At 41.2% G+C, this 23,948-nt stretch overlaps 1 protein-coding gene across 1 annotated transcript in view; it reads left to right on the top strand.

Annotated features, from left to right (window-relative positions):
• The window catches only part of PDE6A (phosphodiesterase 6A), a 100,962-nt gene that overhangs the window by 12,671 nt on the left and 64,343 nt on the right, over positions 1 to 23,948 (top strand). The window contains exons 5-9 of the mRNA XM_020964219.2: positions 4,563 to 4,637; positions 10,937 to 11,001; positions 16,609 to 16,675; positions 16,927 to 16,974; positions 21,550 to 21,699. Of these exons, the coding sequence (XP_020819878.1) occupies positions 4,563 to 4,637; positions 10,937 to 11,001; positions 16,609 to 16,675; positions 16,927 to 16,974; positions 21,550 to 21,699 (405 nt within the window). The remainder of the gene's footprint in view (positions 1 to 4,562; positions 4,638 to 10,936; positions 11,002 to 16,608; positions 16,676 to 16,926; positions 16,975 to 21,549; positions 21,700 to 23,948) is intronic.

Below are 23,948 nucleotides of genomic sequence, written 5' to 3'. Positions count from 1 at the left end.
AGAGGAGAAGAAGCCAAGGAGGAGGCAAAGAGACAGGAAAGGGTATGAAGAGACTTAGGGAAGGAACCGGTATTAGAGGAGGAAACCGATAAGGGGAGACAGGGAATTTCTTGAGTTGAAAGCACAACAGTATAGAGCAGAAAATTTGAGTTCTTGGAAAATTACAAATGGAGAGTCATTTTCCTGACATTTTTTTTTCCTCCAATCCACTTTCCCTTCCTCAGTAAGGGTTGGCTTCTTCGCTCCTTCTCCTCTAGTCTGTCTGTCTCAAGGCAGGGGCAGCTAGGTGGCACAGTGGATAAAGTACTGGGTCTGGAGTGAGGAAGGCTCATCTTCCTGAGTTCAAATCTGGCCTCAGACACTTCCTTGCTATGTGACCCTGTTCAAATTAGTAAACCCTGTTTACCTCAGTTCCTCATAGCTGGAGAAGGAAATGGCAAACCATTCTAGTATCTTTGCCAAGAAATTCCCAAAATGGGGATACGACTTAACAATAAATCCCAAAGTGATTTAGAATAAAAGGACTTAGAATTGGAAGAAACCTTTAAGGTTGTCTACTACAACCTTCCTAATTTTGCAGAAGAGGAAATTGAGGCTCAGAAAAATTAAGTGATTCTCCAAAGCTCATACAGGTAGAAAGAAACAGAGCCCAGAGCCTCTGACTCCAAATCTGGCATTCTTTCCATTATCCTACAAAGCCTACTAAATTTGCTTCCCTACCAAAGACCTACCTAAACTTAATCACGTAGCATTTTCTGACTTTCATAAACATCAGGAAGTTTTAGTCTTTCTGAGAGCCTAGGGATTAAAGCGTACAGATAAACAAACCAACTTAAAAAATGCAAATCATATTTATGCTGATTAGACCACACAGACAGGGCTAGACTAGAATGTGTCTCTAGCACCGACCTGACAGCAGTAACTCTCTTAAATCTGGCTCAGCCAAGATTTGTAAGGTTCAGCAACAGACCTTTTGCTGTTCCTTCAGAAAAAGCAGCTGTTGACTTAGTGAGTCCAACATTCAACTGCCAGAATGTGGAAGATTCCTCACTATCCCGAAGAGTTATGGTTGCAGAAGAATTTAACCCTAGGCTTAAGCCTGAAAAAAAAAAATCTGCTCTTTCTGAACTCTTTCCTAGGAGAGACACATCTCGGGAGGATGTTCCAATGGAGTCAACTCCGGGTAGAACAACTGAACCCTTTGGGGAGGCATGTTTGCGATGACTTTAAAAAGAATGCTCCAGCTAGCAGTATGTTTACAGAAGAAACTAAGCAAACTCTACTGGGCTTGCCATTCTCTCTAAACTGCTATAGTGTCCTTGTGTATCCAGTATGGTATGGTTCAGAACCCTGGATTTGAAGTTAGAGGAGCTAGGTTCAAATTCTGGCTCTACTGTTGTTATTTCTTGTAATCCTAGGCAAATCATGGTCCCTCTCTGGGTATCATTTTCCTGATCTGTAAAATGAAGGGATTGGGGAGACTTAGAGGTTCTCAAGGTCTAAACCCTATGATGCTTCAGCACCGTTGGAGAAACAGGAGACAGACTTTTCCTTTAGATTTTCCTTCCATGGAAGGTCGCTAAAAATTATGTCAGCATTCCTCTAAGTGACTTGGAACCAATGAGAGACTAGCAAAATAGCTGACATTTCTATTATTTTATGGTTTGCTAAATGTCACCCCTACCATTACTCTGTGAGCTGGGTACTACAAGCATCAATATCCCTATTTTTCAGATGAGAAAAATGAGACCCTGAAAGGTTATGAATTTGCTTATGACACAGCCACACAGCTAGTATGTGACAGAGCCAGGATTCAAATCTATCTCTCCCAAGTCCAAATCTACTGCCCTTTCCCCTATACCATACATTCCCTGGAAGAAATTGGACATTTGGCTATACTTTCTGGTCTTTTCCCATGGTGGATTAGTATAGCACAGGAGCCCGGATACTGGTTAGGGGAATCTGTCTGAAGTCAACAAGGAAGACACTCATGGTAAGATTACCAGAAAGGATGGTGAGGATTCTCTCCAGTTCATGTGTAAACAGAAACTGGACATTTATAGCTCTGTGGGGACAATTACTTGCTTTGGTTTCCAGGTGGCTGATAGAGCCTTTGAAAACTTAGTTGGAGGAGCCCCAGTGAAGCTCAGAGGAGGTCTCTCGTGGAGCTGACATATGCACTTAAATAAATGTTGTTGCTGTTGTTTTAAATCGCATCTCATCTCCTCTCCCTTACAGCTATCCAAAGAGTGAACAATATAGGAAGCTGGTCATGTAGGCCTAGGAATCAATACCACAAGGAAATTTGTCTGCTTTTGAGAGAGATAATAAATTATGAAGGAATCACAGCTACAAAATTAGCAGAGAATGAGGCAAAGGTGCTAGGGTCAAGGCAAACTCTTAACAGCCCAGCTCATAGTCATCCAAGGGCACCCATGAAAGTCAAGAGGCCTGTAGGGTATGATGCATTATACTGGGACTCCAGCCTTTGCTCATCACCACAAGTTATCACTAACTTTTCTGTATTCTAAGTTATTCTTTTGATTTGGTCATTTCTCAATTCAATTCACTCATTTATGGATGTAGCATTTCTTATGTGTAAGGTATGGTATGGGCTAGGAGTGAACATACTAACACTATAGGAAGAAGTATAACCTCTAAAGTGCTTTATGGACCTAAATCTATAACTCTATGAGCAATGAAGCATTGTTCATCCTTCTCATTGCCTGCGTGACTTTGGACAAATCACTTTCTCTCTCTGGATCTCAGAATGCTCCTCTATAAATTGAAAGGGTTGACTTGGTCCTGTTCACCACCATTGAGCATCTGGATATTGGCTTTAGGGTCAATGCACCTGAATGAATTAAAATCCTGACTCTACCACTACCTACCCATGTGACATGTCACTTAAGAGACTAGTTACTTAACCCCTTTGGGCCTCAATTTCTTCAATCATAAATATGTGGTTAGACTAGATGATCCCTAAGGAACTTTTTAGGTCTTTTCATATGATCTGTATACATGAAGGTGATTTAAAAAAAAAACCTAAGGTGAAATGTACCAAAATATTTGTAGCAGAACTGTGGTAGCAAAATAAATAAATAAGCAAACAAACAATTAAATAAATAGGAAATAAATGAATGAATGAATGAATGAATATATGAAAAGAAAGAGAGAGAGAGAGAAAGAAAGAAAGAAAGAAAGAAAGAAAGAAAGAAAGAAAGAAAGAAAGAAAGCAAGCATGTGTCCACCAGTTGGGAAATGGCTAAACAAATTGTGGTATATGAAGAGTTGAATTGGTTAACCAATGGCTCAAGATGGGGGAGGGAGGTGAGTACAGCTAGTACGTGAAGTGGTGGCCTGGGAAAGAAATGAGGTGAGGAGAGAGGTGAGGTCACGGTGAGGACAAAGCACAGGGTTTGGGGTTTCAAGACAAAGGGAAAGATGAAATGACTACAGATTGTGATCAGATAAGGGAATTTCCAAGTTCACGAACATGGAAGTGGTGCATTTGTGGTAGGTGACAAGATCAAGGGTATAATCATAGTTATGCAGAGGGTGTGGAGTAGGGTGGAGGAGTAAGTTATATGAAATGAGAAAGTTAAGAAACCATGAGGTTAAGGCATTTGAGGAAATACCGATACTATGTTGAAGTCTCCTAGTATGAGGATGGGGTTGAGAAAGAGAGAAAGACTTTAAGCTAGGCATTAAATTCACTGGGAAAGAAGGGGAATTTCCTGGTGGTTGGTAGTTAATGGCTACCAGAATTTTGATTGGGTGGCAAATATGAATTGAGTGAACCTCCAAGGAGGAGAGGTTACTGAGTGATGAGAACTTGGAAGAGGCAACTGAGGAGTAAGGAGTATTCTAACATCTTTGCCTCAACCAGTGAGTTGAGAAAATGAGGGAAAGTGCATAGAGCTAGAAAAGATGTCTGGGGAGCCCATAGCATCAGCAAGTAACTAGGTCTCAATTGAGAACCAGAAGATTGAAGGAGAGGGAAAGGAAGATTTAAAATGCAAGCACTTTTGTTACTTACAGAGTAGGCATTCCAGAGAGCACAGTGAAAGGAGTAAAGATAGCCTTAGAGTGGGACATTGGTAGGGGCAGGGAGAGGGGAAGGAGAGGGATTGAGTTAGGTGAATGGGCATAAGAGACTGGGCAGTGGGGAAGGAAGAGTGGATTTGAATGAGGAAGGCAAGGGGTTCAGAATCACTAGGCCAGAGCCGAGTATGATACTGTGGGAATTTGTTAATAACTGAGAAATGAGGTAAGATAGGTTATCAACATTCCTAGGGATTTGGCTCCGGTGGAATCCTCTCCGAGACCTTCAAAAGCTCATGGAATGGTGGTTTTCTGCTTCCCTCAAGGCAGAAGTCCCTTCTAACTCTAAATCTATGAGTGAAACACAGTCCTTGCCCTTTAGAAAATTGAATAGTTTAAAATGAGAAATAAGCTACAAACATAAGACTCCAAATGCCTCTTCTTCCATCGCTTCCTTTCTGCTTTGGTATGGTTTTAAGTCCCGCTTAATGCCATCATGATGATTTTCTTCTTTCTAGGAATTTTTTGATGTGTGGCCAGTGTTGATGGGAGAAGCCCCACCTTACACAGGGCCCAGGACACCAGACGGAAGGGTAAGCCACTACAATTTTCAAACTGTCCTTTGTCCTGGGAAAGAGATTCACGTTCATATAGCTGTTCCTAACACTTTACACGTTATCTCATTCTACCCCCATTTATTTAGCAAGCATTTATAAGGTGCCTACTATGTGCCACATACTCAGCAAGATTCTAGGACTACAAAGATTAAAATGATACAGTCTTTGTCCTCCCAGAGCTTACATTCTATCTGGGGAGACACCATGTACATTCATAAGTATATATGGAATAAGGACAAAGTATTTGAGGGAGGGAGGGCATGATGAACTGATGAGATCATATAGGAAGTGGCATTTGCTCTGAGCTTTGAAGGAAAATAGGGATTCTAAGAGATGGAGATGAGGAAGGAATGTGTTCTAGGCATGGAAACAACCTGTGAAAGGCACAGAGATGGGAGATGACCAGTTTGTCTAGCATGCAGATTTCATGAAAGAAAGTGAGATTCAGTAAGCCTAGAGAGGTAGGCTGGAGACAGGTTGTGAAGGGTTTTAAGGGTCAAACAGTAGAGCCTGTATTTTACCCTAGAGGCAAGGGGGAGTCACTAGAGCTTTCAGAGCAAGGAAGTAGCTTCTGCTTTAGGAATGTCAATTGGCATCTCTATGGGGTGGGGGGTGAGAATGGACTGAAGAGGGGAAGAGATGGCCAAGAGCCCAATTAGGAGGCTATTGAAACAGCTCAGGTGGGAAGGAACAAGGTCATACATCAGGGTGGTGTGTGAGTGCAGAGAAGGGGCTGGATGGAAGATATAATGGAGGAAGAATCAACATTTTCTCTGTGGAATTAGGAATTCCAGTGTTATTATCCCCACTTTACAAATATAAAAACTGAAACATAGTGAGTCAGAGGCAAAGCTCTGACCTCAATTCAAGTGCTTTCTAGTTCACTGTGTTATCTTTAAAACCTCCTTGTTTTTTGGCCTCTCATTACACTGATACACATATTCCGTGATCAGCTCGTGTGCCTGGAACAGAACTATATACAGTAATGGCCTGAGTCAGCAATTATCTAGCTTAGGTTTCAGTCTTACCTGAGAGCTGACAGAGGTTAAGCCGTAGTTAGATTACATAGAGTCACAGCTCTAGAGCTGGAAGGGACCTCAAAAACCACCTATTTCGATCCTTCTACTTTTACAGATGAGGAGACTGAGGCCCAAGGGGGTCAAGTGACTTGCCCAGGGTCCCATGGGTTAAGTAAGTAATAGAGATGGGATGTGAACCCTCTGAATCCAATGCCAGGGTTCATTCCATTGGACCATTCAGAAGAGTAGTTTAAGTGAGATATCTATAGCTTTCATCTTCCCACACAGCCCCTCTTTACTAGACTTCTTCTTTAGGTTAACAGGGGAGGAATCAACACCTTGTAAATGTCCGAGGCACGTCAGTACAATGGAAAGAACAGTGTTCTAGACATCAGGAGCCAGGCAATTGAAGCTATGTGTCCTTGGGCAGATAACAAGCTGGGAGTCCTTGGGCAAATGTCTTTCCTCATTTGTGCCTGTTTTATCATCTGTGAAATATGGTCAGTCTGATCTGAAGTATTTTGAGTCTTACAAAATCCTTTCCTCACGCCATCTCTGTGAGGAAAGCAGTATGTTATTATCCCCCTTTCACAGTAAGGACCAGTGTACTAGACAGAGGACCTGCTAGGGATCAATCAGACCAAGGCTTCCAGTCTTCCTCTGACATGTAGGGTCTGTGGGACCCCTAGGTACATCGCCTCACCTCTCAGAGCTCCCGGAAAATCTCTAAAATGACAGACTGCAGAAGAGTTGCTAACCTGTATTGGGAGAGGGAGTTTAATGACAAGATCTGTCCAGGGACAAAGTTAAATGATACGTTTAGGGTCAAGGTCCTAGAAAGTGTCAACTCTAGTTTTCAGACAGTTCTTATGACTATCTGACATCTGGAGCTTTATTCAGGATGCCATGCAACCTATAAGGAGGAGAAGGAAACAGTGAGGGTGAAGGGTGCTCTGTGCATATGTGTATATGTGAGACTAAGTGTGTGTGTGTAGGATTAGACTCAATGTTTTCTAATCTGTGTATCTGAGTGCGTGCATGTGGGGGGAGGGATTGGACAAAATGTCCTCTAATGTATGAAAGTATATAGGTGTGTGTGAGAGACCGTGTGTGTAGGATTAGACTCAACGTTTTATAGTATGTGTGTATATGAGTATGTGTGTGTGGCTGTGTGTGTGTGTGTGTGTGTGTGTGTGTGTAAGACTGGACAAAATGTCTTCTAATGTGTGAAAGTATGTGAGAGAGAGAGAGAGAGAGAGAGAGAGAGAGAGAGAGAGAGAGAGAGAGAGAGAGAGACTGTGTGGGTGCATAGAATTAAACACAATACTTTCTAATGTGTATATCTATATGTGAGTGATTGTGACTATGACTCTGTGTGTGTGTGTGTGTGTGTGTGTGTGTGTGTAGGATTGGACTCAATGTTTTACAATAGGTATATGTAAGTATGTGTGTGTGGCTGTGTGTGTGTAAGATTGGACAAAATGTCTTCTAATGTGTAAAAGTGTGTGTGTGTGTGTGTGTGTGTGTGTGAGAGAGAGAGAGAGAGAGAGAGAGAGAGAGAGAGAGGGAGGGAGGGAGACTGTGTGGGTGCATAGAATTAAACACAATACTTTCTAATGTGTATATCTATATGTGAGTGATTGTGACTATGACTCTGTGTGTGTGTGTGTGTAGGATTAGACTCAATGTTTTACAATATGTATATGTAAGTATGTGTGTGTGGCTGTGTGTGTGTAAGATTGGACAGAATGTCTTCTACTGTGTGAAAGTGTGTGTTTGTGTGTGTGTGTGTGTGTGTGAGAGAGAGAGAGAGAGAGAGACAGAGAGAGAGAGAGAGAGACTGTGTGGGTGCAGAGGATTAAACAATACTTTCTAATGTGTATATGTATATGTGTGCAACTGTGACTATGACGGTGTATGTGTGTGTGTGTAGGATTAGACTCAAATGTTTTTTAATGTGTGTATGTGAATATATGTGTGTGACTCTGCATGTGTGTATGTGTGTACATGTGTGTGTGTATAGAACTGAATTAAATGTTCTCTAAGATCCCTTCCAGCTCTTAACACACTGGGAGTCTTTATCTGCTACTCATACTGAGAAGTCAGTTTGCCTTCATCCGCCAGCTGTGACCATGATTTTTAGCTGGCGTTGTTCTCAAACTGACCCTTTGTACCTACCTCCTCCTCTTTCCCTTACATCCCCCCCCCTTCTTTTGCTTCCTAATCTCTTTCCCTCATTCAGGATCATAGAATTTAGTGTTGGAAGGTGTCTGAAAAATCATATAATCTGACTTCTTCATTTACTGATAAAGAAACTGACACAGAGCAAGGAAGTGACTTACCTAAGGTCCTCCCTGCCTAGGGTGACAGCTGAGCTTCATCTTCTGGGGTTCTGTCACCAGACCCTGTGTTCTTTGCCCTATTCTATTTCTTAAGCTTAAACAAAAAATGGTTCTCTCAACTGTATTGTATTACCTAACCAATTAGTCATCTCTGAACCCTCTCCTCCCACCCAAGCTGGAAATAACTCTTTTCCTGCTTGAATCTCTCATAGCACTTTATACGAATTTTTCTTTGTTCTTATTATCTAATGTACTTTACAAGCGTATGTGAGATAGTGTATGCCCTCCCTCAGATTGTGAGCTCCTTGAGGGCAAGGGTTTTTTGTCAGAGTTCATCTTGTATCTAGTACAGCGTCTTACAGGTAGTAGGCTCTTGATGTTTGTTGATTTGAATTGTTAGAGAGATCCTAAATAGCAATTACAGCCATTTCCTCTTTTCTCCCTACCTCTAACATATGCCCACCAGTCACACCTCGTGTTTAAGAGAGTATACTTCTAAGTAAGGGAGCTTGTCATAAACTGCATTTGTGTAAAGACACTTGTAAATGAGCCTCTTGACAGTGAACAGGAGGGCTCATTGACTCTTCAGCCTTGACCTTAAAATCCTGTCATTTCTACATGTTTGATTTGGGTGGAACCTTGGCCTAATAACAGTGTATGAGGCGGCTAAGCCCCAGACCAAGAGTAATGCTTACATCTGGCACACACTGCCCTCCTTGTCTTCTTCTATGAAGCAACTTCTGTTTGCTCAAACACTGATGGGTTCCAAGCCCAGGAAGGAAAGCTTTTGCCAGCATCTCTGCAAAGGGTGAGGAATCTTGAGTCTCAGAGAGTAGGGACTGTCTGTTTCCTAAATGACTTCAGTGGTACCCCCAAAAGGCTTCCCGTCAGAGGGCAAATCAAATTCACCCTAGGGAATGAGCATTCTATCATGACTGAAAAATGGTGCGACACTGAAGTACCAACACTATTCTCTGAGCCACCCAAAATATCTAAGACAGCCCTCCCCATCCCACAGACTTCCAAATATTCATCCAGTCAATACATATCTTTTTGTTTTTAATATATTTTAAAAATTAATTTTGTTAAATATTTCCCAATTATGTGTAAAAACAATTAACATTCATTTTTTTATTTTGGGCAATTGGGGGTAAGTGACTTGCCCAGGGTCACACAGCTAGTAAGTGTCAAGTGTTTGGTCTGAGACCGAGTTTGAACTGAGGTCCTCCTGACTTCAGGACCGGGGCTCTATCCACTGCTCCACCTAGCTGCTCCAACATTCACTTTTTAAAATTGAGTTCTAAATCCTTTCCCTCCCTCCTGCCCCTCCCCCACCCCTTGAGAAGGCAATCGGTATGTTACTGATTATACATGTGAAGTCATATGAAACACGTTTCCATATTAGCCATGTTGCAAAAGAAAACACACATACAAACAAGAAAAGTAAAAGAAAGTAAAAAATGTATGCTTGCATCTGCACTTGGAATTCATCAGGTCTTTCCCTGGAGGTAGATAACATTTTTCACCATGGATCTTTTGGAATTGACTTAGTTACTCTGATCAAGATTATCCAAGTCTTTCGAAGGTGATCATCCTCACAATCATTCCATACATTTCTAAAGAGCTGCCGATGCACACAAAGGACCTAGGTTCAAATCTCACCTCTGATGCTTATTACTCAGGTGACACTGTGCACAAGTTACTTAACCTTCCCAGGTCTCAGTTTCCTCATCTGTAAAATGGGGGAATGGACCAGCTCACCACTAGGCTCTGAGGTCCCTTCCAGCTCTAGATATATAATCCTGTGTGCCTTGAGGAGGGTAGGGAGGATGACATGGTCAGATCTTCGCTTCAGAAAAATTACCTTAGCAGCTGAGGGGAGGATGGATTGGAATTGGGAAGAGACTTGAAGCAGGTAACAAGTTAGAAGGCTAGTGCTGAAATCCCAGCAAGAGGTGATTAGGGCCTGAAATAGGATTATGGATCTATGGGCAGAAAGAAGGGGCCTATACTAGAGATGGAAAAGGTAGAAATGACAGGATTTGGCAGCAGATGTAGGCTGAGTGAGAGGGAGGGGAGTCAAAAGCAACACTAAGGTTGCGGGCGTTGCTGAGCTGGAGGTTGGCAGTACCCTTGTCAGTAATGGGGAAATTCATAAGCAGGCAGTGTTTGAGGGGAAAAGATAATGAGCTCAATTTTGGATGTGTTGAATTTGAGATGCCAATGGAACATCCATTTCAAGATGGCCATAAAAGTCTCAACTTGGGTATCGGCAATGGGAGACCTTTTTTTTTTTTATTCCCAAAACAAGAAAGTTTAAAACCTATTTCTCTAGTCCCCCAAAAAGAATTTTCAGTCTTTTCTTGGAGTCAGGAATGCCTGATTTCAAATCTGACTTCAGACACCTACTAACTGTGTGATCCTGGTTGAGTCATTTAATCTGTTCACCTCAGTTTCCTCATCTTAAAATAAAGATAATAATAGCTCCCACCTCCCAGAATTATTGTGAAGATCAGATGAGATAATAAATATAACATGCTTAGTATAATGCCTGGCACAAAGTAAGTACTCTATAAATGTTAGCTATTATTATTATTATTTCTTCTACCTTCTCTACTCTTAGTAATCTCCTCTCTCACCCCAAAAGTGAGTATACCTTCTACACATTTTTGGCCTGACCCCTATTGACAACTATCATGTCTTCTGCTCACTTGTTACTTAGCTGGCTAGTAGATCCATGGTCCATAGTTGACCATTTGTTTTGCCATGCCTGGCTTTCATCAAGTTATTTTTTGGAAACCACAGATTAAGTAATGAACCAAACTAGTTCTAAGGCAGATAATAGCTCCTGTCTGTTTAAAAACAATGCTTAAGCTCATGACTGTTGATGGACATTTTTTTCTCCTTTGCCTAGGAAATCAACTTTTATAAGGTCATTGACTATATCCTTCATGGGAAAGAGGACATTAAAGTAATACCGTAAGTTTCTAATGAAAGCACATGAGCCAGATGAGGGGATTCTCCGGTGTCAAAGAGGCAGGTTACAAATGCTGCCACGTATAATCCACATCAACGGAAGAAAAAAAAAAGAGGGGAGGGGTTATTGATGGTAGTAGCCTACAAAGGGTATGAGGAAAAGCAAGACAGTGTGTACATTGCAAAGGTTCTTAGCCTTTTTTGGTGTCATGGACCCATTTGGCAGTGCAGTAAAGTCTATGAAAACATAATATTGCCAAGAAGACTAATTATGCTGAAATATAATTATCAATTTTTTTTAAAATAAAAGCTCACATACCCCAGAATAAGAATCTCTAGATATAGAATTCTGGACTTGGAATCAGGAAGACACAGGTTCAAATCTGACCTCTAATACTTATTAACTGTGTGACTGTGGGCCAATCACTTAACTTCTCCCTTGACTCAGTTTCCTGACTTGTAAAATGAGTATCTTTAGTACACACCTCACAGGGCTGTTTTAATGATTTGGTAAAATGTGTATAAGCCATTTGTTTTTTCCCTTGATAGGGGTGGGGGGAGGCTATAATTAGGGGTATGTCACTGTCCGGAGCTTTGATTTCAATGGCAGGGGGAATAATCATCTTAATGTACAGTCTTAGAGGCCATTGAGAGCCACTGAGAGATTAGGTCACCTGCCTATGTTCACACAATCAGTATGTGTCAGAGGTATGACCTGAGCCGAGATCTTTCTGACTACTAGAAGGCCACCCCTCTCTCTACCAGTACCACCACCACTACTACTAGCTAGCTAGCATTTATATAGCACTTACTATGTGCTAAGCACTTTACAATTATTATTTCATTTGATTCTCACAACAACCCTGGGAGGTAGGTACTTTTGTTATCATCACCATTTTGCATTTGAGGGAACTGAGGCAGAGATAGAATGACTTGCCCAAGGTCACACAGCTACTAAGCGACTAACGCTAGATTTGAACTCAAGTCTTCCTGACTGCAGGCCTAGTGCTCAATCCACCACCTAGCTACCTCAGGCTGCCTTTCTTGCAAAGCCTAAAGAGCTCTACAAATATCAGCTATTATTATTACTTCAAAGCACTTTACTTATTTAATTAACATAATTATTTAAGCCAGGCAGAGGCCACCAGCTGGAAGAACATTACCTAAGTTAACTCCCTCATTTTACAGATAGGAAAACTGAGGTCCAGGGAAGGGACTGGCCCAAAGTTCAACATTTTAAGTCATTGAATGGCCTAAAGGCATAGGCGGTAAGCTCACCAATTTTCAAATGACATGAAACAGGAAAGGTCTGTTACCATATTGGATGATAGAATCCTGATCCAAATCAGATCACAGCTGGTGGGCCCGGGCTAACTAACCAAATGGAACTGAATACAGAGTGAAATATAAAATCTCATACTTTGGAGGTGCTGTGTTCTCATGGATGTGGGCATTTTCACTGATGTTGCTGCAGCCCAGTCATGCCAGGCTATCCTGCCTTGCTCTTGTCCATGTCCTCGCGTTTTAAATATTGTTGTTGTTTAGATCAATCACAGATTTGGAATTGAATATAAAAATGCTTAAAAATAAAAATTTTAAAAATCATTTACAGAAGTACAGGATAGGGAAGGTGTGACTAGAAAATCATTCATGTGGGAGAAAAAGCTCCTGGGAGTTTAATAGTACAAGCTCAAAATGAGTCAGCAGTTTGACACAGCAGTAAAAAAAAAAAAAATTGCTATCTTACTCTTACTCTGAATGAATAGAAGCCAAGCGTGCAAAATGAGGGAGCATCTAGGTGACACAGTGCTCAGCCTGGAGTGAAGAAGACCTGAGCACAACTATGGCCTTAGACCCTTACTAGCTGTGTGAGCCTGGGCAAATCACTTAATCCTGTTTGCCTCAGTTTCCTTATCTGTAAAATTAGCTGGATAAGGGAATGGCAAACCACTCCAATGTCTTTGCCAAGAAAACCCCTTGATGTGGTCGTGAAGAGTCAGACACGACTGTAACAACTGAACAACAACAACAGAGTGCAGAATGAGGAAAGGAAGTGTCTCTAAGAGCACGGGTGATGTTATTGCTTTCAAAGTTCATCCATTATCTAACACTTGTCCATAAGGGACCTCATCTGTCCTCACACAACCCGGAGGAGGCCTGACTGTAGTTTCTCCACACTGTCCAAGGCTCAGGGTACACAGTCAGGTATACTGGGAAATCAGCTGGTCCATCTCATTTGTGTGGTTTTCTCCCTTCCGTTACTGATTGCCCCAATCTGCTCCTAAGCCTGACCTCTTCACCTGGCTCTACTTCCGTCTGCCTGGGATCAGACTTTGGCTCCTAGCATCTTAACACCTACTTGTGCCCATTATTCATATTTCCCTCCCTCCAGAAAGAAGAGGAAGTATCCTGTCCTGTCTCTTTGTCGTCTCTGTCTCACACCCGAGCACACCTGCATGTTATGCTGAGTATAGGATCTAAAGGCAGAGAAATGATTAACAATTGCCTTGTCATTAACTTGCTGGGTGACTTGGGGCCTCAGTTTCCTTCTCTGTAAAATTAAAGGGTTGGGCTAGGTCATCTCCAAAGAGCCTTCCAGTGCTAAGATTCTACAACTCTGAAATTGAATCTAATAATTACTTCAATAATATAATAATAATAATAATAATAATAATAATAAATAATAATAATCACTTGCACGTCTAGAGCTCTTTTTTTAATCCAAAATCCTTTCATATCAATCATTCCAACCAATTTTCACATCAGGAAAGGTATGGAAACCTTGCCTTACCTTCCTCACCTATGCGATGTGAGCATTGATTGGAATGACTGATGTTAAAAGCATTTGGGAAAAAAAAAAATTGCTCTAGAAATGCAAGTAACTATTTGACTCATCAGGAGATAGAATTTTCAAGAGCTTGTGACTTTCCTTAGGACAGACCAAACAGGGTAGGCCTCAGACCATATTGCCTTACCTCCTGAATTGATCCCCAAGGGGTTCTCCCCATGCATTGTCAAGCCCACTGGGTCGCTGGCAAGATGGCACGTTGGAGGCAGCATTGTTTTTAGTTTGTTTTAAACTATTTATATCACCTTCATTTCTAAATAGGTTCATCCACTCCTGTACCCAGAGAACCATCCCTTATAACAAAGAACATAAGAGAGAAAGAAATAGAATATAGATAATGTCTATATGTGGTTTTCTAAGTCAATATGCAGCTTCAGGGATTGTTGTATATGGTTTAGTGGGCCCTGTTTCTATTTTAATTTGACACCTAGAACACTGGGTCATATCTAATAAGATGAAATTCAACAGGGATAAATATAAAGCTTCTCATTTGGGTACAAAAAAGTATCAACTTCACAAGTATAAAATGGGGGAAGCATGGATAGACAGCATTTTTTCTGAAAAAGATCTGAAGAGAGATTCTCTCTCTTCCCATCTCCATATCTATATCTATATCTATATCTATATCTATATCTATATCTATATCTATATCTATATCTATATCTATATCTATATCTATATCTATATCTATATCTATATCTATATCTATATATACACACATGTATGTATATAAATATATACATGTATGCATGTATATAAATGTATAAAATGTATAAATGCATGCACATGTGTGTAAATATGTACGTATTTACAAATATGCATGTGTGTATACATAGTTTAATAATTGCTTTGTCATTCATTTGATGTGTTCAGTTGTCTCCCTTATAAAATTAAAGGATTTTTTATCCTTTAAATATTCTTTAAATAACCTAGTTTATTAACCTAGGACTAGGTTATTTCCAAAGGGCCTTCCGGTGCCAAGGTACGTATGCGTACACATGTGCACACAAACATTTATAATCTTAAAATTACACTAAGACTTTTGGAACATCCTGTGCGTGTAAACTAGGGCTTAAGTGTAACTGCTGGTGCTGAGCCCAGGGGAGGTACCTTCTCTCCTCTGTAACCTTGCTGTGCAGTCACAGCAGAGTCAGACCACTCTGGCTGCTCCGGGCTTAATTCTGGTTTTGGCTATGGTCTAGGATTTCCCCAAAAGAAGAGGAAGTAAAAAAGGTACTTAAGGTACCATATGAATCCAGCATAGGACAATTCGATTTTATTCTCACACAAAAAGCAATGTTAAGCATAAGAGTGTGCATTAATAGAATGATTAAAACTAGATTCAATATCTTAACTTATTGCTATATTGCAATCTGTCGTGAGGCCATATTTTAACCTCATCAAAACATTAAAAAAAAGTACTTGTACAATATTGCTAGTTAGGCATTTTGCAGTTCACTTTAGCACCAGGTATTATTGCATCGATTAGCCAAACATGGTCTTCTTTCTCTCTCCTGGGTTTTTATTTGCTGTCAGTCAGCTACAGCTACTGCCTGAGTGACCCCAACCACAACTGCCTACTCAAATAAACACCGTGGCCACTGGCTCACTGGCCTCCTTGGACTCATGGTCTTCTGAAACTTACCAGGTTGCTAATGGGACAGAGAACACAAAAAATAAAAGTGATCTTAATTCAGGCATAGGCTTGCTTAGCTTGGCATGTGTTCACAGCCGTTTGTGGCTGTGTCAAAGACAAAGCATTTGTCACTGCCTCTACTCCACCCTCTAGGTACAGGTCCAACAGTTCTCAAGCTTTGAAGCCTTAAAGGAAAAGGATGAGTTTGAGACAGGTTGATATTTTTAAAAAATGAAATCCATTCAGTTCTAGCTTGGAACCAATTAGAGAAATCATCACAACTGCAAAACCCTTGAATCACCATGGCCTAAAGTAGGACTTCAATACATTCCTTAGTTCCTCTCTCTCTGTCTAGACATATGTTTGTGTGTGCATGTATGTGTGTACACACACACACGCATATTATATCCATATATTATGTCACATATATAATGTGTGTATATGCCAACATATATGCATATACAGGCACACACATATATAAAACCAGACCTGTGATTTCATCTACTTGGGGGGCTCCTGGTGAAGAACTTCCTCCATCAAAGTGGGTTAGCACCTTCTCTGCGTCTTATAGGATTGCCTGGGAGATGAGACATTAAGTAATGCTGCTAGCATCATATAGCTAGTGTATATCTGGGGTAAGACTTGAACCCATATCTTCCTGACTTCATGGCTGGCTCTCTATTCATTACACCATTCTGTCTTTCAGTGGCAGTACTGTTAATTCTTCCACTAAATAAACATGGAAGACTCAGAATCTGGGCCAAATTGCTAAGCCTGGCCATCTGCTGCCACTATACCTGGTTGTAGTTAAAACCAGTGCCAGGATAAACACGGATATGCTGTACAAAATATTTACAAAAATGGCTTCGTGTACATGTGTCTGTCACCTACAACTGTTTCAGCATCACATTTACTGAGATATTTAAGGGGAAACGTGTAGCATTCAAGATAATGAGTCACCAAAAAAAAAAAGTCATTTGGAAAATAGTCACTTCTAGTTAAGAGAATAAAGGTATTTTCAGCCAGAAGAAAAAAAGAACAAAAGAGGAAGGAAAAGTACTGTGCTAGAGTTTTTATCTGAACTCCCACCCAAAAGAGAGGTCAGTGTCTGCTTTTTCTTTTACAGGAATCCTCCTCCTGACCACTGGGCTTTGGTTAGTGGTCTCCCAACGTATGTTGCCCAGAATGGCCTGGTGAGTGTGGGGCTAAGATGAGGGACATCACTCTCCTAAAGGAAAATGATTTGGGATCAGAATGGGGAGAAAGAGAAGGGAAGAGTTCCCCACCCTCCCTCAAGCGTCCCAATATCTCCTTAGTGTCTCCATAGTGTGCAAGAACTGAGATTGAAGGGGGGGGGGGTGGGCAAGGATGTGGTTGTCCTCACCTCCCCAGTCCTTTCTCAAGGGCCATCCAGGCTCATCATGTTCCCCTTTGTGGTTTGCAGATCTGCAATATCATGAATGCTGCTTCAGAAGACTTTTTCGATTTCCAGGTATGCCATTTTTCTCTTCTCCAGGAGATAACTATGTGATGATTTTTTTTCTAACAGGGAAGTCAGGAAGATCTTTGTGAGAAGTAACTTGAAGACAACATTATTGAATTATTATGTCAGCAGAGTTGGGAAGAGTAATGAGGGAAGCTGGCAAGCTTCCTCAGGCCTCCTGAGGTTCCTATCGTTATCATTATTATCAGTAGCATTATTATTCTAGTTCTAGCTTGTTTCGAATCTGATAATATTGAATGACTCTTTTGTGTGATGTGGTGGAAAGAACCCTGGATTGAGAGTCCAGAGACCTGGATGATATAGCCTTGGAACCACAATTATGCAGACAATTCGCTTGCCCCAGTTTGGCTTTCGATTCCTCTCTTAACCACATCCTTCACTTTTCTGCCAAACTAATTTTAATAAAACACAAGTCAGGTTATGCCTCTCCCTCACTCAAGTGACTTCAGTGACTTCCTGTTGCCTGGAGGATAAAAGGCAATCTCCTCTCTTTGGTATTCAAAGCCTTTTCTAAGATGGCTCCAATGTATCTTTCCAGATTGGCTTCATATCACTCCTCCCTCCTCCCATACAGTCCCCTTTTCAAATTGGCCTATCTTCTGTTCTTTGTGTGAGACATTCCCCCTTTTCTTTCTTTGCCTTTGTTGTTGTTCAGTCGTGTCTGATTCTTCATGACCCCATCTGGGGTTCTCTTGGCAAAGATACTGGAGTCGTTTCCTTCTACAGCTCATTTGCAGATGAGGAAACTGAGTTAAGTGACTTGCCCAGGGTCACAGAGCTAGTCAGTGTCTGATGAAGGACTGGAAGATGAGTCTGTCTCACTCCAGGCTCGATACTCTACCCGCTGCGTCACTCAGTGGCTCCCTATTTGCCTTTGTCCCCATGCCTAAGTGATCCTCCCTCCTCATGTCTGCCAAGGCTCAGTTCAAACGCACCTCCTATAAGAGGTCTTTCCTGATCTCCTCCCCCCCCCATTAATACTTTGCCCTTACCAAAGGAAAGAAAGAAAAAAAGATAGAAAGAAAATTACATTCTATTAATTTTTCCTATATTTTAAAATTTGCTCATCTGCATGCATGTTTTTCTCCTCAGTAAAATGTAGTCTCTTTGAAAGTAGAGACTGGGGGCAGCTAGGTGGGCAGTGAATAGAACTCTGGCTTTGGAGTCAGGAGGATCTGAGTTCAAATCCAGCCTCAGACACTTAATACTTACTAGCTGTGTGACCCTGGGCAAGTCATTTAACTCCAATTGCCTCACCAAAAAAAAGCAAAAAAAAATTAAAAAGAAAAAGTAGAGACTGTTTTGTCTCCCCAGTGCTTACCTAAATAAATATTTTTAAAACCTTAATTGAACTTCATTTTCTGAAAAGAAGAGTAATGTGGATTAAATTGTCTACAAAGCCCCTATTCTTCTAGCTCTAAAATTCAGTGAGTGTATGGACAGTATAGAGACTGACCCAGATAAGCAGATAAAGATATGTAGAAAATAATGAAGAAACAAATAGAGAATACAATGGATTTTTAAAAAGTTTTTTTTTATACTGTAATGATTTTCCAGTAAACCCTGACCCTCCTCTAGTTGAATCTTTCCATGTAACAAAGAAAATGTTAAGCAAAACCCACCCATCAAAGTCATCTGATAGGTTAATAGGAGCTTGCAGATTGACTTATCGATAGTATATGTACCTTTTCACACCTGTCTCCACTGAGATGAGAAAAGAATGTTTCATCACCTTTTCCAGTGGCCCTCTAAGGGTGTGCCCCAAGTTTCATTAGGTACTCCTTGAAAGTTCCTCCTACACTCCCCACCTTCTTCCTAGCTGCTGTCTGTGGCCTGCTATGAATGTCATAATAACAGCTCTATGCTTGGAGGTACAGAGCCTTCTGAGTCCCAAGTTAGTAAAGGAGGAGGAGAATGAGGAGGGGTAGGAGGGGAATGTCAAGACCCAGGTAATACCCCTCCCTGCTTTTGCCATTTGAAACATTCAGTTTGCTCTGTGTCATGGACAATAACAAGGCAGTTAATTCAACTAATTTGAGTTCAGTGCATAGACCTAAGTACCAGCTATATGATCTCTATTTGCCTCAGTTTCTGTAAGAGGGATAATGATAGTACCCACCTCCCAGGGTGTATCACATGAAATAATCATTGTAAAGTGCTTAGCATAGTGCCTGACACAATACATTCCCATTAATATATAAATATAAGTTATTATATTTGTGTTGACTTCCAATCAGTCCCAAGTGCCAAATCCCTCCATATCTTCAGGGTCTGTCTGAAATTGCTTGATTAAAAAAATGTTTTATACACACACACACACATACATGTTGGGGAGGGCATAGATTACTTGCCATAGCAGGGGCTGAGTGAGGAGAGTTCATACAAAATTGCTTATTTTTTTATCAGAGCTGCTTGTCCTTGTGAATGAGGGCAGCTAAGGGCAGTCACCTCAGGACTGTACTTAGCTACCTCTTTAAGGCTCACTTGAATGCTTTCTTCTTTGCAGAGGGAAGGACACTTGATTTTTTTTTCTTTGCTAATTGTACTTTAGGTTTGGGATAGATCCTTAGAAGCACCAAGGGAGGAGTAAGCCTGAAAGAATGTTGTAAAAATTTGTTGAATTTGTATAATTATGTGATGGGAATGAGCATGAGTTTTTGATCCATCAGCCTGTGGGAGGTCTGGACTGCCACAAAAGACTTCATTTGAAGAGTGTCTAAGAAGCGTGCACCATGAGCGTTAGGGGGACCGTAGGTACAAGGCACTGGGGAAAGCAAACACAAGGAGAGCTACTCGGGCCTCCCCAGTTCTCCAGAGGACTATCCACAGTTAAGGGTTTGGACCAACGTGCCCAGACGGTCTCCAGTTTGATTTCTGACACAGCAGTTTGTTCTTCGTTCTGAAAGAGGACGATGTCAGGGAGTGCCATGACATGCAGGTGAATCGGATTTAAGTGAGGCGGGGCTGTGCAAAGTCACCAGCCTTATTCTCTCCTCTGGACCCGTCTGGATCCAGTGGCCAGATATAGATCAAGATGAATGGAAATGGCCCCAATGCAGGGGGGGCCCTTGGCCTTTTTAAGCTAAGGTCTTTCCCAGGTCTCAGTTTGACGCATTCAGTGACTAAGGCTAGGTAAGAAACGAGACAGAAAACGGCCTCTTTAACTAGTTAAAAAAAAATCAATCTGGGAAGGTAAGACCCTCAGGGTTTCTGGCCAAAAGAGCAACAATGGCTTTTTGCATTCACCCTGAACCAGCCTGGGCCCAGACAGTCACATGCTTAACTGGGAGAGTGAATTTAAGGAGAATCGATCTGGGTTGTTCTCTAATCAACTTGATGAACTTTTGTCTGGGATTTCTTTATGCAGAGAGTCCCCACAGAGTATGGAGATGCCCCCAGGGCAGCTTGTTAGAGCACAGAGGACAGCTCCAGGATCAGGTCTCAGTGACTCAGGCTAGACTTAAAATGAATGGGTGAGTTGGGAGCCACACTTCGCCACCTTGTAAGTGATTGGGTTTCAGAAACTGGAACTGTCTCCAAATGATTTGGTTGGCTGGGGTTCACAGGAGGATGGACTGTATTAAGAGAAGGCCCTTCTCTATACTGGACTATAAAAAAGAATTCAGAGAGAACTCTCTTCTTTTTTGGGATAACAGACCAGAGTATAGTGAAGGGGAAAACTGCATACAGTACAACCTACCTTGGGGCAAAAGCCCATGGGAATTCGATGTGCTCGCCCACAGTTTTTTCCAAGCACAGTTCAGAGACTTAAGATGTAATCATGGACTTTTCAAGCCCAGGAGATGGTAGTAGTTGGGGCAGTGATAGAGATGTGCATAAGTACGGGGCAGAGGCAGGCCTGTGTTTGACCACATGACCAGACAAGGGACTAGATTTTGATTTCCTAGACAATGTGTATATATTGCCTTTTCCTCTCTGCATGAGTTCATAAGGCCACTTATTTTATTTTATTTTTTTGCTATGTTGGCAGTATACTATTAAATTATGAGTCAACTCTCCTTGAGTTGAGAAGGACCTTAGAGAATCACCACTTATTTAGGTTGCAAATTAACTATAGTTATGACAGCCAGACAACCTCCAAACACTTTGTAATTGAAAAATACTGAGGAGCTACCCCACAACGTCCAAACTAGGCCTTTACCTACCAGACTCCACTGGTTTTCAGTTAATAAAGGAATAATTAGATTTTGGCACTGGGGGTAAGGGGAAGAGAGAAGGAAGAGGAGGAAGAAGAGGAAGAGAAAGTTTGGCTATGACGATGTATGATGTTGAGCCATTTTTTTGGTTGTTTCTGCCTCTTTGTGACCCCTTTTTCGGGGTTTTCTTGGCAAAGACACTGGAGTGGTCTGCCATTTCCTATTGTCTTTAGTTGGACACAGTCACAGACTTTGACTGCGGAGTAAAATGAGTAAAATCCTACCTAATCTGAGCCAGAGCAATCGGGTAATTCTTGAAGTCAGCCGAGTGACTCTTGATATTGGTCTAACGACCTCTGCAAACAAGTATGAGAGTAACCATTACACTGTTCCTTGCTTTATGTAGACAGAACCCCTGGATGAATCTGGATGGATGATTAAAAATGTCCTCTCAATGCCCATCGTCAACAAGAAGGAAGAAATTGTTGGAGTGGCTACATTTTACAACCGAAAAGATGGAAAGCCCTTTGATGAAATGGATGAGACTCTCATGGAGGTACGTCTCTCCACTTTCCCTGTCCCCTCTTCTCCTCTTCTGTGCCTTTCCTGTAAATGGCCAGAAAGAGAGTTCACCAAAGCAGGCTCAGGAAGGCAGCCTATTGTGGCCCCTGCAGACTGTCACCTGTCACTCTTTTTGGGGGGTGGGTGGGGTGAGGTGTGAAGGGAGCTTGGACTGGGACTTCGAGGGGGAGTACCTCAGAATTGTCTCCTATGTAATTGGTTCTTAACAATCTTTCTTATTTAACCCAGCATACAGTAATGGCAAACTACCCCTGGCTGTCCAAAGCTCTGTGATGTCTCCTATCCTTTCCTCACTCAGGACCCCTAGCCTTCACCCCCTCTGAGCCCCAAGGCACCTCTTTGTCCACCATGCAGACTAATACTTATTCCTAGTACCCCATATATATGTATGAATTATTTGAATTAGCTGCCTAAGGGGTTGCTTCACTGAATCATTGATTGGGAAAATTGGTGGTGCTGGTGGTGTTGAAACAGGCAGTGTAAGGGGGTGAGGATGTACAGGGAGGGAGGACATATTTTGAGACAGGGACCTCCCCTGAAATCAGCAGCATAGGTTATTCCTGGTAAAGATACCACAATCCTTTCCTCTCTGCCTAGAGGACGGGAAATAGTTTCTCTAATGCCTGTTCCTGGACCCACTTGAGAAACTGTCCCTATAGGAAAACTTAAAAACCATTGACTCTCAGTATTTGAAAAGAAGTTAAAGGTCATCTAGTAGCAGAACAGATGTCTCCTCTACAACATCTCAGACAAGTGATCATTAAATTCCACTTGGAGTCACTTAGTAATGGTGAACTCATTACTATTTTTTTCATTTTATTTTACATTTATTTTGGTTTACCAACAATCACTTCCATATGCTTTTGAGTTTAAAATTTTTTCTCCCCCTTCCTCCCCACCACCCTCCCCAAGATGGCACACAATCTGATATAGGCTATACATTTATGTTCCTATTAAACATATTTTCACATTAGTGGTGTTGTAAGTAAAAATTAAAACCAATAGGAGGAACCATCAGAAAGAGGAAACAAAACTCAACAGAAAGGGAAAAAAATAGCAATTCAACTTCCACAGTTCTTTCTTTGGATGTGGATAGCATTTTCCATCATGAGACCTCTGGGGATGTCTTAGATCCTTGTATTGCTGAGAAGGGTTAAGTTTATCAATATTAGTCATTGCACAGCGTGGCTGTTATTGTGTACAACGTTCTCTTGGTTCTGCTCACTTCACTCAGCATCAGATCATACAAGTCTTTCAAGGTTTTTTGTGAAGTCAACCTGTTCATCATTTCTTATAGCACAGTAGTATTCCATTACATCCATATACCACAACTTGCTCAGCCATTTTCCAATTGATGGGCATCCTCTCAATTTCCAATTCTTTGCCACCACAAAAAGAGCTGCTATAAATACTTTTGTATGTGTGAGTCCTTTTCCCATTTGTTTGGTCTCTTTTGGATATAGCCCTAGAAGTGCTATTGCTGGATCAAGGGGTATGCACATTTTTATATCTCTTTGGACGTAGTTCCAAATTGCTCTCCAAAATGGTTGGATCATTTCACAACTCCACCAACAATGCATTAGTGTTCCAATTTTCCCACATCTTCTCCAATATTTGTCATTTTCCTGTTTTGTCATGTTGGCCAATCTGATAGGTGTGAGGTGGTACCTCAGAGCTGTTTTGATTTGCATTTCTCTAATCAATAGGGATTTAGAGCATTTTGGGAACTCACTACTTTTGAAGGTAGCAAACTCTATAGTGTGGAATAGTTCTAACTGTTGGGAAAAAAATGTCCTTAAATTGAAAAGCTCTGGAATACACAAAGTTGACCCATATAGTATAAGACAGAGTGGCTGATAAGGGGGAAAAAAATCTTTGTATTAAATTTCCCAGATAATGTAAGACCTAAAGCCATGTCCTCAATATACATGTGATCAAAGGATACAAACGATTTTCAGAATTGCAAACTACTATCAACCACATGAAACAATACTCTAAATTATTAAAATGAAAAAGAAATGCTTATCAAAACAACCCTGAAGTTTCGCCTTCAGGAAACTGGCAAAGATGACAAAAGATTTACAAAGGTCAACGTTGGAAGCATTTTAGAAACAGAGAAACACTAATGTATTGTTGACAGAGCTGGGAATTAGTATAATCATTCTAGAAAGCAATTTGGAATTACCAAATAAAGTCGCTGAAATGTCCATACAATTTGATCCA

Source organism: Phascolarctos cinereus, unplaced genomic scaffold (assembly GCF_003287225.1).
Source record: "Phascolarctos cinereus isolate Bilbo 61053 unplaced genomic scaffold, phaCin_HiC Scaffold_2;HRSCAF=192, whole genome shotgun sequence".
In the NCBI taxonomy this organism is placed as follows: Eukaryota; Metazoa; Chordata; class Mammalia; order Diprotodontia; family Phascolarctidae; genus Phascolarctos; species Phascolarctos cinereus.
This window is presented reverse-complemented; position numbering and strand designations above follow the sequence as displayed.